The 17,141-nt window shown below is 53.2% G+C and overlaps 1 protein-coding gene across 6 annotated transcripts in view; it reads right to left on the reverse strand.

Annotated features, from left to right (window-relative positions):
* Positions 1-3,669: 3,669 nt before the first annotated feature.
* The window catches only part of ODAD1 (outer dynein arm docking complex subunit 1), a 31,026-nt gene continuing 17,554 nt past the window's right edge, over positions 3,670-17,141 (reverse strand). For all 6 annotated transcript variants that reach the window (XM_082606106.1, XM_082606102.1, XM_082606107.1 and 3 more), the window contains exons 5-15: positions 16,894-17,016; positions 16,421-16,534; positions 12,666-12,733; positions 9,032-9,219; positions 8,669-8,803; positions 7,760-7,842; positions 7,460-7,628; positions 5,399-5,562; positions 5,207-5,310; positions 4,807-4,885; positions 3,670-4,736 (exon numbers count right to left, since the gene is read on the reverse strand). In XM_082606106.1, the coding sequence (XP_082462232.1) occupies positions 4,203-4,736; positions 4,807-4,885; positions 5,207-5,310; positions 5,399-5,562; positions 7,460-7,628; positions 7,760-7,842; positions 8,669-8,803; positions 9,032-9,219; positions 12,666-12,733; positions 16,421-16,534; positions 16,894-17,016 (1,761 nt within the window). In that variant the 3' untranslated portion in view covers positions 3,670-4,202. The remainder of the gene's footprint in view (positions 4,737-4,806; positions 4,886-5,206; positions 5,311-5,398; positions 5,563-7,459; positions 7,629-7,759; positions 7,843-8,668; positions 8,804-9,031; positions 9,220-12,665; positions 12,734-16,420; positions 16,535-16,893; positions 17,017-17,141) is intronic.

Consider the following 17,141-nt stretch of genomic DNA (forward strand, 5'->3'; position numbering starts at 1 on the left):
CTCCCCATCATCCCCAGACCGTGCAGAAGGAATTGGGGCACTCCCATCCCAAGGGAGCGCTGTGCAGAGGAAAAGGACCCTGGCTGGGAGTCAGAATCCCTGGACTCAACTCTGAGGGGGAAAAAATATGGCTTTGGGGATTCCCTTCCCCGCCCCATGCCCAGATCCTCAGTTCCTACAGCTGTCAAATGAGAATTTTAAACACTGGGTTTAACAGACATAGGCCCCTTCTAAGTACTTTACAAATATTAACTCATTTAATGCTCACGACAACCCTATGACGTGGGTGCTATTAGTCCCATTTTGTAGCAGGGGAAACTGAGGCACAGGGACTAAGCAAGCTGCCCAAGGTCACAGCCGGCTGGGGGCGGGCGAGATTCTACCTCGTGCCGTCCTGCACCGGACTAGGTGGGTAGGCTTCCCTGTACTGGTGGGGTCTTGAATTTGGGATCCTGTCCGTCCTCCCCCACCAGGATGTAAGCTCTGGGATGGGGGAGCTCGTCTGGTGCACACAGGCATTTAATGAACATTGTGGAATCAAGAAGGGATGAGTGGATATCTTAGGATGGCCACATCCCTTCGTGACCGCCTGCGCCCTCCTGCCGTGCTCTGCTCGGGGAATTCTATTCGTGGTCAAGACGTTTAGTCCCAGTAAACTCGATCCTCGGGGCGAGGGGTGACCCCAAGGAAATCACCAGCTTGGGCTGAGTCAGGACGGAGAAGAATCCGCTCACAGCGGGGCACGGGCGCCACCTGGCGGCGGAGTTCTGCTAAGACAGAGCCGCTGGGAGACCCGGAACGTTTGCTTCGGGTGAAGTGGAATCAACATGTGAAAGGGAGTTGATATCGGGTGTCATTAGTGGGCAGTTGTCTGAAAATCAGTGTATGATGATGGGTGCCATCTACCAGTGGCTTCCAAACTTTTCTGACCGTGACGCACAGTAAGAAATCATTTCACATCAACATGGTTTCCTCAAATACCACCCTGTACTACAGGATGTTTTTTATTCTACTGTATTCCTGTTTTTAAATGTTGGTCAGATCCCCTGATCACGCCTCCAGGGATTCCCCCTCTGACTTCAAGATGAACGGAGCTCAGAGGTGAAGACACTTGTCCAAGTCTACACAGGTTGTATGCGACAGTGCCAGTTTCTGCCTCAGTCCTAAAGCAGAGAAATCACTAAATGCTCCAAATTGCACTGCTATTGAGTACAATTTAATTTAGTCCTTTCTCCATTTTGCCAATAAGATTGAGCTGCACTGGTCTGCTGTTTTCTTATTACTGTATAATGTAAATGAATGACATTCCCGAGCTCAGGCTTAAAAAATGCAAGTCTTCTTATGTTACAAAATGAATCTGAGACAGCAATAAAGAATCTGCACTGAGGTGGCACTCGCAGCATCATTGCCATCACCACCATCACCATCGTCACCACGGTCATCATCGTCATCAGCACATCCCCTTCTCTGTCACCATCAGCATCACTCGCGATCATCATCATCACTGTCACCACCTTCATCCACCATCATTATCGCCATCCCCATTAGGGCCATCGCCGACATCACCACTGTCACCACCGTCACCGCCACAAAAATCACCCCCACTTGAAAGCACGTATCAGCAGCCCACTCTTTTTGTCTCCTAGCTACAGCCTTGGCCCAGCAAGCCTGCGTCCTCCATCCCTCTCTCCACCCTGAGCCGCAGGGGATGTGACTATGACCCCGAGGGTAGTGCTGTCTTACTTGGGAACCAAGAGGACTCTGGGTTTGATGCTCTGACTTTTTTTGGGGGGGGTACGCGGGCCTCTCACTGTTGTGGCCTCTCCCGTTGTGGAGCACAGGCTCCGGACTCGCAGGCTCAGCGGCCATGGCCCACGGGCCCAGCCGCTCCACGGCATGTGGGATCTTCCCGGACCGGGGCACGAACCCGCGTCCCCTGCATCGGCAGGCGGACTCTCAACCACTGCGCCACCAGGGAAGCCCCTCTCTGACTTCTCTTTAAGTGGCCTCAGTTCTATTCTGAGCCTGTTGCCACAAGGTTGACCATCCATATATGGTGAGCCCAGCCCCTGGACCAGGGGATGCTCTGCTCAGTGAAGCTCTAGGACCCTTGAGGTGGCTGAGACTCAGGGTGGGGTGTTTAAGGCTGAATGCCTCCTGCTATAGGGGTTTGAGACCACTTTGGGGAGGGGAGACCTGCGGGTCTGGGTTCTCTGTGCTCATTGTCCTGTCTTAGGAGAGAAGAGGAAGTCCCTCTGGGATGGCAAATAGGGCCGGTGGTCATGACTGCCCCCCTCCAAGATGAGACTTCCCAGGTCCCAAAGGAGAAAGTAACAATGACAGCCTAACTTCCAGAAGTCACATTCTAGGGAGTTGCCATTTCCATCGCCTTCCTGAAATACCCGTTTTTAAATTTCTTGTTCACTGTTATATCCCCAGAGCCTAGTACCCTGTATGGCACATAGTAAGTACTCAATAAATGTTTGTCAAATCAATGGGAAAAGAGATGGAGAGTCCCCCTCCCCTGCAACTGTTAGGGAAGAGATGGGATTCTGCATATCGTTAATTCAAAGGATCTGATTTGATGCGGTGTGAAGGGGAGAAGTTTTACAAAATTATTAACTTTGTACTGTGCACTAAAGAGACTGTGAAAATTAATAATTCATTCCAACATCTCCTGTTCCTTATGAATATTTCTCAGAAGTGATTTCAACAAAAATGTTTTCTAGCATGCCCCAAACTGTAGGAGTTGTGGTCAGGTCCAGTGACTATTCCCTCCAGAAGAAGGCTTTCACCCTGCTGGGTTGTCTTGATCATTTGCTGCCCTGCTTTTAACATCCTGCCTGTAAACTGAATAAATACAGGTAAGCTTTCTCATCAGATCACATGATGGATAGCCCTTTCCCTCACGATGGGAAATTAAATCCCATGACTCTGATGGATTAATTATTTTACAAACAAAACTAGTGAGCCCACGTTTGCACTAAATTAGCAAACGGTGCCAGGCCCACCGATGACTGAACTTCCGGGATGGCTGACAGTAGAAGGTGGCGACCCCTGCTCGCAGCCCCGACACACACAGGCGAGAGTCACTTCCAATTTTGTCCAATTTTTTGAGTCCAATTTTGAAGATTGTTTTGTGTTCTTAAAGCACTCTTATAAAGCCTGTGTGTTGAACTGCATTTGTGAGAACAGAATGTGTTTCAGGTCCCTTATTTTTAATACTTTCTTTCTGTTGTCACTATTTATATTCTTTATATGTCTTGATTAAAGCTAATTAATCAACGACGTGATGGGCAATTTGGGGGCAATTTGGAGTTTTCTTTCCTGTGCAATTTTGAGGTAGCAAGGTTGACATGCTGCTTTCAGTCCCCTCTCTTGAGATATGAAGAATTCCAAAATATAAATTAAAAAATGTTAAAGGTACACACCGAGATTCTGGGGTTGCTTCTTACTGCAGCATAACCCAGCCTATCCTGACTGATACAGTTCCTGGTTCTCAGTAGAGCCTGAGATGTGCAAGTCTCAAAAAAAAAAAAAAAAAAAAAAAGAGCAAATGAATGAATGGCAGGGAATAGGGACAGGGTCATACATTTTCTCCTGGGCCAAAGGTAGAGGAAACAGCCATGTCTTACGCTCACTCACTCACATATATGCTTGTAACCAGGCTGGGGTAAAAATCAGACTCTGACCTTTATTTCCTATGGTCACAGCTCATGCTGACCCTGATGTCTTTGCCCCTATTCTTCCCCCACTGGTCAGTACTGGGGACTCTTGAGGAGGACAAGGAATGAGGAGCTACAGAGACAGGGGCATGAGATGCAAGGAGAGGAGAGGGAGTTAGAAGTGGGGAAGCCGAAACAGGAGGTGGGGGGGATAATCAGAGAGGTCAGAGCAGAGATGGGGAGACAAACATGGAGACGGGACAGAGACACACTGAACGGGAAGCCTAGAGAACAGAAGATTGGGGAACTGAAAGGGAAGGGCAGGTTGGAAACACAGAGGGGGACCAGGCGACCGATGAGGGGGAGCTGATGGGAGGAGATGCAGAGACAGAGTGAAGGGGAATTGCAGACAGGTGTGCAGGCAGTTCACCCAGAGCTGGGTGAGAAAGATGGAGAGGCACAGGGGAAACTGAGAGGCAGAGACCCAGAGAAGGCCCTGCAAGGAGCCAGGGGCAGGGTGGGGGCTGGGTGCCCCTACTAGTTGCTCTGGGAATCTTTGCTGGTGGTGGAGACCCGGCTGCTGCTAGAGGCAGGGCCAGTGCTTGAGACTTGGCCTCTGCTGGACTCGAGGCCTCCACTCGATTCTGACTCAGGGCTTTTTCTCTCCGGGCCCCCAAAGCTCTCGTGGTCTCTGTTGGACCCCAGGTAGCTGCTAGAGTTGGGGGGTGTGACAATCACTCGGCCCGCAGTCGAGCCCTGGCTGGACATAGGTCTCCCGGTGACGGCGCTGGTGGAGCCGAAGGTCGTGTGGCCTGCGCCGGAGCTGGGGTCCCCAAAGGGGACGCGGCCGACATTGGAGCCGGTGGCGCGGCCTCCGCTGGACGCCAGGATGCCGCTAGCCCTGGGGCTCATGAGGGAGCCGGAGACAGCGCTGGGGCTCTTGGGCAGCAGGGGCAGGCCGGAGCTGGCCTGGGTGCTGGAGAGGGTCACGCTCAGGGTGCTGTCCACCTTCGTGACGGCCTCCGCCAGCTGCTTCAGGTGCTGCCGCGTCGCCTGCTCCCGGGCCTCCAGCTGCGGGGGAGGCGAGTTAGGGCCCCAGAGGAGGAAGAACCGCCCCGCAGCCGCGGGCACCCGTCCTCACCGACTTCACCACGTGGCTCAGCAGTTCCTCCTTGCTCAGCGGATAGTCGTCGTTGGCCTCAAAGCCTGGGGGGTCCTCACTAAAGTGGGTGGAAGACAGGAAGGGACGCTACTCCTCGACCTTCAGAAGGCCGATGGCGCCTCATTGCCAGGCCCTGAGACCCTCAGCCGTGCGCCGGGTTCTGAGCGCCCTTCACCTTCGGGTCCACCCAGGGCCCCATCGAATGTCCCTGGAGCCCTTACTCCTTCCGATTCCCCCGAAGTACCCACTTCATCTACTCCCCCGCCCCCGAGCCCCACTCACCCTCCAGTCCCAGGGGCCCGCCCACGCCTGAAAACCCTCCCTTCCCGTGTCTCCTCTGCCCCCGTGGAAGCTCCCTGACCCTTGCCCTCTGGCTCACAGATCGTCAGGGGGCTGAGGTGGGGCCACTTCCTTGGGAAGATCCTCGGGGCTCTGGCCCAGCACCAGGAGGGCTGCGTTAGGTGAGCTGGCAGAGAGGTTGTTCTGGAGGGTGGAGAAGCCAGTGGTCCGCTCAGGCCCGTCTCCAAGGCCCCGGCACCCTGTCCCCACTCCGCACCGTCTGCACCCCAACCTGGGTTTCGAGGAAGGCCTGCACCGTCAAGAGCTCCACCAGCCGCTTCTCGATGACGCCCAGGAAGAGACCTATGTCCCGGTCTCTCATGTGGATCTTGACCCCTAGGAGGTCATTGGCGACGGTTCTGTCACACTGGGCCCTGGTGAGGAGGCGCTGGATATCTGGGGTCAGAGGGGACAGGCCATCATGGATCCGGTGCCCATGGGGGGCCACCCTCTCCTCTCCTCAAGGCCCTGCTGCCCAAGCGAGGCTCAAAGATGCAAAGGGACTTGCCCAAGTTCAGACAGCCAGGCGGGGGGAGGGCATCGCGGTGTGCCCGGCCACCGGACTCCAGATGACAGAGGGCAAAAAGCGAGGGAAGTCCAAGGGAAACGTGACAAGGGCACCTCCACACAGCCAGTCCTCTGCTCACGGCTCGGAACCACCCAGCTTCCACCCAGCCCAGCGAGTGCACGGCTCAGGATGTGCTTCTCCCACAGAAACACACACACGTGCTCCACGGGAGAAAGCAGAGGAAATTCACAGCTGCACCAAGGCTGTGACCCGCTCTCACAATTGGCCCGCTTGTATTTAGTTAACTGGTTATTGTGAATGAAATAAGATGCACCCATGACCTTGACAGAAATCTGCACCCAGCCTGTGGCATCCCTACCACCCTCCCCTGCCTCCCCCACCTGAACTGCAGGCTCGTATTCAGTTTCCTCCGGGGGTCCCTCTCCGAACAGTCCGCAATACCACTCACACTGAGATCAGGCTCATCCCCCAGAGCAGTTCCTCCTCCCAGGTTCTGCATTGCACCCGCACCGGGCCAGACCCCTGGTGCCTCAGCCCTCATCCCCCCATAGCCCCTCAGCCCGACACCTCTGTGCTCCATCTCTCCCTCTCCATCCTCATCCCCCTCCCTCCTATCCACCCCCCTCTCCTGCTCACAACCCTCCCATGGCTCCCCAGCACCCCCAGGAAAAAGCCTCAGCCTGGCATCCGTTTAGGATCTGACCCTCTTCAACTCCCACCCACGCCCTCTCTGCACGAAGAACCTGCCTTCCTTGGATGCACCTCCGAGCCTTGGCCCTGCCTGCTGGGAGCATCCCGTCTCCCCAGTTTTTCGGTTAAATACTCATCCTTCAAAATCAGCCTCAAGCATCATGGCTCCCAGGAGACCTCCCCTGTGACCCCAGCAGAGCCAATGTCATGGGCACAGGGCCCGTGCTGAGAAGGGCCCCACGTTTGGTTTGATGCTGTGCTATTGCCACTTGAAATTCTTGCCAGTTTGTAAACAAGGGGCCCCGCATTTTCATTCTGCAGTGGGCCCCCAAAATCCTGGCCCTGCACTCCACTCTGAGTTAAGGCATACCCTTCCTCCTGCAGAGCCCAAGGTGTCCTCCTTCCCAGCCCCTGGGTTACGAGTATCCAGAGCCCGTGTCAGTCTCTTCCCCGCCCTCCCCCTGCCCGGTCCTCAGCACCTAGCACAGGGCTTGTCACCGCAGTCCCTACAACAGAGGGAGAGAGGGTCTGCCAATACTTGAGCTCCGACCGCGCAGCGCGAGGTGGCCCTCCTGCTTGCTCCCCACCACCGCTGCCACCTCCCAGTCTCTCCCTGTCCCTCATCCCATCTAATTCTCATGCCGACCCTACAACCTAGGCACTGCTATTCCACTTCCGGAGGGGCTCCAACAGAGGAAACCACACACCAAAGTTCACAAATGGTGGAGCTGGGATTCAAACCCAGGGCTGCCTGACTCTCATGGACTCCACACTGGAAGGGTGAATGGATGATGGATGCAGGATAGATGGATGGATGCAGGATGGCTGGATGAAGGCTGGCTGGCTGGCTGGATGCAGAATGATGATGGATGAGTGAATGGATGGTTGGATGGATATAGGATATGGGATATGTTCTGGAGGGTGGAGAAGCCAGTGGAGAAGCCAGTGGAGAAGCCAGATGACAAGGGAGTGCACAGAGTGGTCCGTGGAATGTCTCTGCGTGGCCGGCCCGGGCAGGGCTCTCCGCCTGCTCATCGCATCCTTCCAGATGAAGAAGCCGGGGCGGGTGCTCACCGGTCTTGAGCTTCTCCAGCTGCCCGCGAAACTTCTGGAAGCGGGCCTCCAGGTTCTCGGCCTCCGTGTGCACCTCGTCCACGCGCTGCTGCAACTCGGCCCGCTGCTGCTCCTGCCTCGAGCGGCGGTCCTCCTCGCTGCGGCGCAGGCTCTCCAAGGCCTCCTGCAGCTACAGGGGCAGGGGCGCGACGCTGCGCCCAGCTCGGGAGGGGGCGCCAACGCGGGTGGAGGAGGGGAGGGGGAGGGGCGGGGGCGGGAGCGGGGGAGGGCGGGGGAGGGGGAGGGGCGGGTCTCGCTCACCCCCTTGATCTCCTCCTGCAGATGCCCCAGCTCTGAGTTCTGCTCACTGATGAAACTGAACTCCGCCAAGTTCCGCTCCTCCACTGGGGGCGAGTCGGGAAAGGCAGGGTCCAGAGAGACAGAGACCAGCAAACAGAGACACACACAGAAGGGCAGAGAAAGAGATGTTGAGAAAGGCAACAAAGATACAGAGACAAAGAGAGACAGAGACGGAGAGATATAGGCAAAGAAATAGACACAGGGGACACACAGAGAAACACAGGGCAAGGCAGAGCGACAGAAAGCGATAGCGACCGAGGGAAAGTCACAGAAATGCCGAGAGAGACACAGAGAAACAGGGAAGTGAGGGAGAGAAAACGGTGAAGGTGGGTAAAGAGAGAACATTAGACCCCGGGAGAAAGACAGCAACAGGGACACGGAGATAGGCACACAGAGGTTGGGGGGAAGATTCCCAGGGAGACCCGCAGGCCCAGGAATGAGGGAGGCAGAGGAGGGAGGGAACGGGGAAGGGGAGACGGATGGGGGAGGCGGGAAGGCAGACACGCCAGGGAAACTGGACAGAAAGAAAAAGACGGAGATACACTCAGTGAGAACAGAGAGATGCTGACGGGTGGAGACACACAGAGAAGGAAGGGGTCAGAAGGCCCGAGACGGGGGTAGGAGAGAGGTTGGGGAGATGCGGGGGAGAGAGAGGGGCGGAGGCAGGGCGGACGGGAAGAGGCGAGTAGGGCGGAGCCTGATTCCTGGTCCCTCCAGCGCAGGTGGAGGAGTCCCCAGGGCCGAAGCGGAGGCCCTCGGAGACCGAGACGGAGCACAGTCTGCACTGGTTTCCGGGGGGCTGGGCGCCGTGCTCCTGCCCCCCCTCCTCCCCGCCCCTTCCATCCCCACCCCCTACCCCCAGGGACTCACACTCCAGGTACTTCTCCACCAGCAAGTCCAGGTCGCTCTCCCCGGTCAGCTGGAACAGTTTCTTCAGGGCGTCCTCGTAGCTCAGCACCAGCTTCTCATAGGAGGTCTTCCGGAGGCCTTCGGCCACCGCCCGGGCTGGGGGGTGAGGCGTCAGTGATGTCGGCGTCCGGGGCGGCCACCAGGGCGGAGGGGCCTGGCTGGGCACGCTGGTGGGGAGGGGCAACAACACCACAGCCGCGCAGACCCCGCCCCTCCAGCGCCGCCCTCCGGCCGGCCCCGCCCCGCGGCGAGACCAGGAGCGAGCCGCTCCGCCCCTCCCCTGGCCCGGCCTGCTGCAGGCAGAGGTGGCGGCCCCAGCCTCACCCCGTTGCTCGCGCTTCTCCACGACGGCGGGATCCGGCTGCCGATCGACGTTCTTGAGTTTGAGGAAGCGGCGCAGCTGCTCCAACTGCGCGATCTGCCGCTCCAAGCTCTGCACCTTCGTGTCGTTCTGGGCCACCTCCTTCTCCGCCGTCTCCCGCAGCGCGCCTAACTTGGTCTTCGTCTTCTCCCTGGGAGGGGTGGGGAGTTAGACCCGGGTCAGGGAGATCGGAGGTTGGATTTGGGTTCAGACTGGGGCCCAGGGAGGGGCGGGGTCAGCCTGGGGTTGGAGGGTGAGTGGGGCAGGGTCAGTCTTGAGTCACAGGGATGCGCGGGGTCATCCTGGGGCTGGGGGGGTGGATGGGGTACAGTCAGCCGGGGGTCTCAGGGACGGGTGAGGTCAGCCTGGAGTCACAGGGATGGGGCAGCATCAGGTTGCCGTTACCCTGCAGTCACAAAAGGCAGAAGATTGTCTAGGTTCCTAGAGGTGGGTCAGGATGGGGTTATGGGGCAGAGTCGGGGGCTCACTCACTGAGACTCCTCTGGCCTGCTTGGCCGAAGGTGGAGCTTTTAAGCTTTTAAACGTAGTGCAGCCAACTGTAAACTCAAGAGTGCCCCAAGCCTACTTCACAGGTCATAGGATCAAAGGTCAGAGGGTTGTTAAGTTGGGAGAACAGCAGGTCAGTCGCCTCAGGTCCCTGCCCGTGGACCATTCTAGCTCCCCTTTCCGCACCTTTGCCAACCTTGGTTGCCTCGACTCAGGGCACTAGCTTCTTACTCTGTTTAAATTCCTCTGAGGCTTACTCAGGTCAGTCCTCCTTGGTGGGAGTCCTCTCCTGGCACCCAGCAGCCCTGGCCCCCGGCGACCCCTCTAGCAGCCCCTCAGGGATTAGGACTCAGAGTTCTTTCTGTGCCTTGGGCTTCAGGCCAACAGAAGGGCCAGGAAGAGGGAACCCAACTTCCCAAGAGCCTGGCCCCGCAGGAGATGCTCTAAAGCAGCATGCCATAAGTCCCCACAGCAGCCCATGAGGTAGATACCATTACTGTTGCCATGTCACAGTAGAGGAAACTGAGGCTCAGAGAGGGGAAGTGACCTGCCCAGGTCAGCCAGCAAGGAAGCACTGGAGACACTGGCTGCTCTGACAGAAGTGTTGGTCCTGACAGCTGCCCCCTGCCTTCTAATGGAAGCCACCCTATCTTCGCACCCAGCTAGGCTGCCCACTGCAGTCAACTGGAGGAGTGTTGGCAGAGGCTAGATCCTGGTGATGCAAAGACAGGCCAGCAGGCCATCACTTGTGGGATGTGGCAGAAAAGATGAGCGGGGCCAGATTCTCTCCTCAGAATTTGAATTGGGAAATGTTAAGAAGGGGACAGCGGGAAGCCGAAGCTAAAAGGATGTATAGAGAGAAGCCACAAAAGGTCATGTTATGAAGGCCAAGTTAGGAAGAAGCCAGAGCTATGCGTGAACAGAAGCCATGAGTCAAGGCTCTGAAGAGGTCATGGAGGACCACAGGTAACAAATTACAGAATCAGCCATAAAAAGGCATGACGTACTGAGAGATGCTACAACGTGGGTGAACCTTGAAAGCATTGCACTGAGTGAAAGGAACCAGATACAAAAGGACACGTTGTATGATTCCATTTGCATGAAACAGAAAGGTAAATTTACGGAAAGGCAGATGTATATCGTCGAGACAGGAAGGAGACTAGTGGTTGCCAGGACGCTGGGGAAAAGGGAAAGAGAGAAGAACTGCTTAATGGTTACAGGTCTCCTTTGGGGGTGATGAAAACAGAAGTGATGATTGGACAACATTATCAATGTACTAAATGCCACTGAATGGTACATTTTAAAATGGTGAATTTTGGGACTTCCCTGGTGGCGCAATGGTTAGGAATCCGCCAGCCAATGCAGGGGACACGGGTTCAAGCCCTGGTCCAGGAAGATGCCGCATGCTGCAGAGCAACTAAGCTCGTGTGCCACAACTACTGAGCCTGCGCTCTAGAGCTCGCACGGCACAGCTACTGAAGCCCGTGCGCCTAAAGCCCATGCTCCACAACAAGAGAAGCCACCGCATTGAGAAGCCTGCGCACCGCAATGAGGAGTAGCCCCCGCTCGCCACAACTAGAGAAAGCCCGCGCAGCAAAGAAGACCCAATGCAGCCAAAATTAGATAAATAAATAAATAAATAAATAAATAATTTAAAGGTGCATTTTATGTGCATCTTAACTCAAAGGAAGGAAGGAAGAAGGAAAGAAAGACAGAAGAAGGGAAGGAAAGACGGAAAGAGAGAGAGGAAGAAGGAAGGAAAGAAGGAAGGGAGGGAGGGAGGAAGGGGAAGGGAAGGGAAGAGAGAGAGAAAGAAAAGAAAGAAAGAAAGAAAGGAGGAAGGACGGAAAGAAAGAAAGAAAAGAAAGGAGGAGGGCTTCCCTGGTGGCGCAGTGGTTGAGAGTCCGCCTGCTGATGCAGGGGACACGGGTTCGTGTCCCGGTCCGGGAAGATCCCACATGCCGTGGAGCGGCTGGGCCCGTGAGCCATGGCCGCTGAGCCTGCGCGTCCGGAGCCTGTGCTCCGCAATGGGAGAGGCCACAACAGTGAGATGCCCGCGTACCGCAAAAAAAAAAAAAAGAAAGAAAGGAGGAACAAAGAAAGAAAGATCACAGAAACCATAAGGTAGATTTGGACTATAACCAATGTCATGAGGAATCATGAACCATGATAAGCAGAAGTCATGTGGTAGAAACAAGACACTGAATAGAAGGTAAGAAACCACTTGGAGCAAGAGAACAGGGCTGAAGCTCAGCGAGGAGCAGAGATGGGATAAGAGAGAGAGCATGGAACCCAGGAGAGCCCCGAGGCAGAGAGAGGCGTCCGTGAGCAGAGCAGCTGGGGCTTCTAGACTCCCCACAGCATGATCCTGTATCTGAAGGTGGCTTGAGAGAATCTCTGTCCCTTTCAACCAGTACTGACAAATATCAATCTAATTACAGTCATTCACTGATGCTTCCTACATCCTGGCCCCCTGCTATGTGCACTTACTTAAGTCTCTATTTTTTTTTTAATATTTGTTTATTTTTGCCGGCGTTGGGCCTTAGGTGCAGCACACGGGCTTCTCTCTAGCTGTGGTGCTCGGGCTTAGTTGCCCCGAGGCATGTGGGATCTTAGTTCCTCGACCAGAGATCGAACCCGCGTCCCCTGCATTGGGAGGCAGATTCTCAACTACTGGACCACCCGGGAAGTCCCTTACGTCTCTTTATTTATTTATTTGGCCACGCCCTGTGGCTTCTGGGATCTCAGTGCCCGGACCAGGGATTGAACCTGGGCCATGGCAGTGAAAGTGCAGAATCCTAACCATTGGACCGCCAGGGAATTCCCCTTAAGCCTTTCTACATCCCTATGTGCTACATGCCATTAACAGACTGGGGCTAAAGAGGTTGATTCATACACCCAAGGAGAGGGACCTTGCCCGAGAAGCTGGGAAATCAGTGGAGGGGGGAGAGAAAGGGGCACCTTAAAAAAAAAAAAAAAAAAAAAAAAAAGGATGTTCTGACAATCTATTTCTTGAGTTTGGAACCTTCCCACCACTTCCTTAAGAAAATGCATGGACTGAGTCATCTAGGATGCCTCCAGGGGTCCTACCTGATGGTGTAGGCAGAGGTGCAGGAGACCATAAGGGTCCTGACCGTGTCCTGCAGGAGATGCATCTCCTGCCAAGAGAACAAAACAGATGCCACTTCTAACACCCTCATCACTGGAGGACCCTCCTTTAAGCCCCACGTTTCCCCAATAAGAAGTGAGGCTCCTGGGCCTTAGACACTTGGACCTTCCTAATTAGCAGCAATCGGTGAAAGGGATTTTAAACAGGTACCAAGTGAAAGGAAAGCCAGATTGATGAGCAGGAATGCAGTGAAACGTTGGGCTGCCCTGGTGGCGCAGTGGTTAAGAATCTGCCTGCCAATGCAGGGAACACAGGTTCGAGCCCTGGTCCAGGAAAATCTCACATGCTGCGGGGCAACTAGCCCATGCACCACAACTACTGAGCCTGTGCTCTAGAGCCCACGAGCCACAACTACTGAGCCCGTGCGCCTAGAGCCTGTGCTCTGCAACAAGAGAAGCCACTGCAACGAGAAGCCCACGCACGGCAAAGAAGAGGAGCCCCCACTCGCCGCAACTAGAGAAAGCCCGCGCGAAGCAACAAAGACCCAACACAGCCAAAAATAAATAATAAATAAATAAATAAATAAGGAATGCAGTGAAACATCCAACCCAGAATATTCCTAAGAGTGCTGACCTAACTTTGTGGTGGGGGTCAGAAATGTGTGTGAATTTCATGATTGTGACCACGCTAATCTGTTTTCTAGTTCTATGGAAGTGTCTTTGCAGAGTTATGCGTAAAAAGGGTTATTTCAGGAGAAAGACAAGAGGAAAGTATACATATATTTTTATACATATACATAATGTGTATATATGTATTAATGTATATAAACATATATACACACATACACATACATATACATATATGTGTGTATATATTAATGTAATACACACATACATATATATGTATGTATAAATACATGTGCATGCGTATGTGTGCACGTGCACACACACAACACACAAACACATACACTTTTGTAACAAGAAACCTAGGATGGATAACCAGAAACTATGGGGGCTGAATGGGAACGAAGTGGAAGAGATGGTGAGGAAATGATGTTTCTGTGGCTTACCTTTTGGCATAGTTTTGATTTGGGAACCCTTGTCAATGGTTTACATATTCATAAGGAAAATTAACTCAACAAGGATAGGGGAGAGAACTAAAACCAAATACAAACAGAAGCAAGTGAACCTAACTGTATTTCAAACAAAGAACAGAACCACAAAGAAGACCAAAAAAATAGGAACGAATCCCAGTGACTTCTGAATACAATAATGTGAGATAGATAAATAGATAGATAGATACCCATGCCCTCAGAGAACAAAACAATCTGCAAACAAATCTTGAACGCTCAGGTTCAGGGGGTGTTAGTACAGCTATAGCAATTCTGAACCTCTCTTATGTGTTTTGTAGGATTGAACAAGTGAGTACGTATATAAACGCTGTTGGGGGCCAAGGTTCCCACTGTGGGGAAGAAAAAGATAAAATAGGGAAGGTTCAAGAATAACCCAGTGGTGATGGATTGGAATGAGAGGCACCGACATGAACTCACAATTTTAAAATATGTGCGTGGGGGGCTTCCCTGGTGGCACAGTGGTTGAGAGTCTGCCTGCCGATGCAGGGGACACGGGTTCGTGCCCCGGTCTGGGAAGATCCCACATGCCGCGGAGCGGCTGGGCCCGTGAGCCATGGCCGCTGAGCCTGCGCGTCCGGAGCCTGTGCTCCGCAACGGGAGAGGCCACAACGGTGAGACGCCCTCGTACCGCAAAAAAAAAAAAAAAAAAAAAATGTGCGTGTGTTTCCTAGCTCTCTCCAGAGAAAGGGCGTCAAGGCAGGGACACCCCAGTAGCAGCGAGGACTCCTAGTCCCTGTAATTTGGTTTCTCAGCACCAAGAGAAGAAGAAGCAGGACTCCCCACTAGGAAGAACCAGGACTCCATGGAGAAATGCTAACTTGAGAGTTAAGGCTGATCAAGTACAAGAAAATCTGGACTATCTTCCTGTGCCAGAAAGTAAGGAAGTGTTCAAAAAAAAAAAAAAAAAAAAAAGATGGGCTTGTCAAAAGGACAGAGAAGCCAGCTTGAGGGGGCTCCCACCAGCCAAATCTGAGACAATCTGAACATCATGATGAGCTCTATGGATTATAACCCATAGAATAAAGTAAGAATACATGAATGCTTACTGATAACCCATAAATATACTTAAGAAGTTCTTCCTTAAGTAAAGTGCCATCTTATAAATGAAGAAGAAATTAGAGAGAAGAATCACCATTTGGTAGCCATTACAATAGTAATTATGCAGGCAAAAATCATTAAGGGATGCTAGAACAATTGGGTGAAAATGTATCAGGGAACAGGATATTTACATAGTCTCAAAGAACCTCCCTGGACTCAGTCATTACAAAGAGGAAAACTCTATGTTGGAGAAACCTGGCTGAGCAAGCAATCAAGGTCAACGTTACTAGTTATGGGACAAACTTACATTACGTGCCTACTGATATAATGCCCGCAAATGACACAATACCACCTCTGTGATATTCCATCAAAAATGCACAACTTGAATCTAATCATGGAGAAAGATCAGATAAATCCACATTGAGGGACGTCGCACAGCACAACTGGCCTGGATGCTTCCAAAATGTCAAAGTCATGGAGACAAAGAAGGGCCGAGGGGGACTTCCCTAGTGGCGCAGTGGTTAGGAACCCGCCTGCCAATGCAGGGGACACGGGTTTGATCTCTGGTCTGGGAAGATCCCACACGCCGCGGAGCAACTAAGCCAGCAACCCACAACTACTGAGCCTGTGCGCCACAACTACTGAAGCCTGCGTGCCTAGAGCCCATGCTCCACAACAAGAGAACCCACCACAATGAGAAGCCTGCACGCTGCAACGAAGACCCAATGCAGCCAAAAAAAAAAAAAAAAAAAAAAAAAAAGGGCCGAGAGACTGTTCCAGATGAATGAGGCCAGGACAACCAAATGCAATGTGGGATCCTGGCCCAGAGCCTGGAGCAGGATAATTAAATTAGCTATAAAAGACATTGTTGGAACAATCATGAACTTTAAATATGGGCTACTTAGAATTGTAACAATCTTCAGTGCCCTTGGGTAAGGGCACTTTGTTTATATAAGAAAATGGTCTTGTGCTTAGGAAATACACACTGAAGTTCTTAGGACCGTAATGTCTGCATCGTACTCTCAAATAGTTCAGCAGTTGTGATAATAAATTATTTTCAGCAAAACTAATTACACACACACAGAGACAGAGAGAGAGTAAATTTGGCAAATTATCAATCTTGGTGAAGGATATATAGTTCTTTGTACTATTCCTGCACCTTTTCTGCAAATTTGAAATTATTTCAAAGTAAAACTTAAAGAAAGAGAGAGGGAGAGAATAAAGGAAGGAAGGGAGGTGGACGGAGGGAGGGAGGATTCTTCAAAGGACTTCAAAGGTTATTGAGAAACCCACGGAATGTAAATGGTCCTGCCTGCGCCTTGGTTGCCCTGGGTGATAATACTCAAAGTGACATCTCTGCTTTCTGCAAATCTCTATGAGGCTGCTTTCTTTGCTGGGGGCAGCCCGGAACATTCTCAGGTTTCCATTCCCTCCGGACTAAAGTAAACCTATGGCTCCGGGTGATTCCGTACTTGAGGCCTGAGTGTTGGAGAAAGTAGGGTGACTCTTGCATCCTCCCCTCCACTCCAGCTGGGCCAAGGGGTCCTGGGCTTCAGGGCCACTGACCTTCTGCAGCTTGCGGTCCACATTCAGAGAGCGGTTCCTCTCGATCTGCAGGAGGTCCAGCTCCTCCCTCAGGGTTGCATTCCGAACCAGCTGGTTGTCAAAGCGACAGGTGACCTGGGATGGGGGGTGGGGGGCGCGGTGCAGGAGAGGATGCCAAGAGTCTGTCTGAGGCCTGGCCTTCCTCCCTCTTCCACTCTCAGCTGAGAAGGGGGCACTTGTCAGGCAGGGGGCCCATTCCCAATTTGGGGGCTCTGAGAGCATCGCCACCCGCCCAAGACCCAAGCATCAGTCTCCTTTCCTGGGGGACCCTCCACCCCTCCAGGATCTTGTCTCCTAATCCCACTTAGGGAACCCACTATTTTAGGCCACTCTGCATTCAGGAATCTGGTCCACCGTTTCTGAAACTTGACTCCCATGCTCAGTTCTTCCCCCAAGAGTTCAGGTCGGGAGACAGCCAAGAGGCTGACCCTCACCCTGTCCAACTGGTCTTCAAGGATCTTGATCCTTCGCTGGTTCTTAACCTTCTGATCCAGGATGCATCCCGGGGCCTTGACATCCTTACAATGGGCAAAGATCCGGCTCTCCCATTCCTGAATCTGGAAGAAAGAACATGGTGCCTATTTGTTGACTGAATGTGGGAGAGACTGAGGGAATGAGGGAGATGAGGGGGAGGATGACTGGCTGAGTGTGGTTGACAGTTGCGGTCCTCGTGGCCCCAGCC

This window comes from Mesoplodon mirus (assembly GCF_964341445.2).
Source record: "Mesoplodon mirus genome assembly, chromosome: 19".
Classification (NCBI taxonomy): domain Eukaryota; kingdom Metazoa; phylum Chordata; class Mammalia; order Artiodactyla; family Ziphiidae; genus Mesoplodon; species Mesoplodon mirus.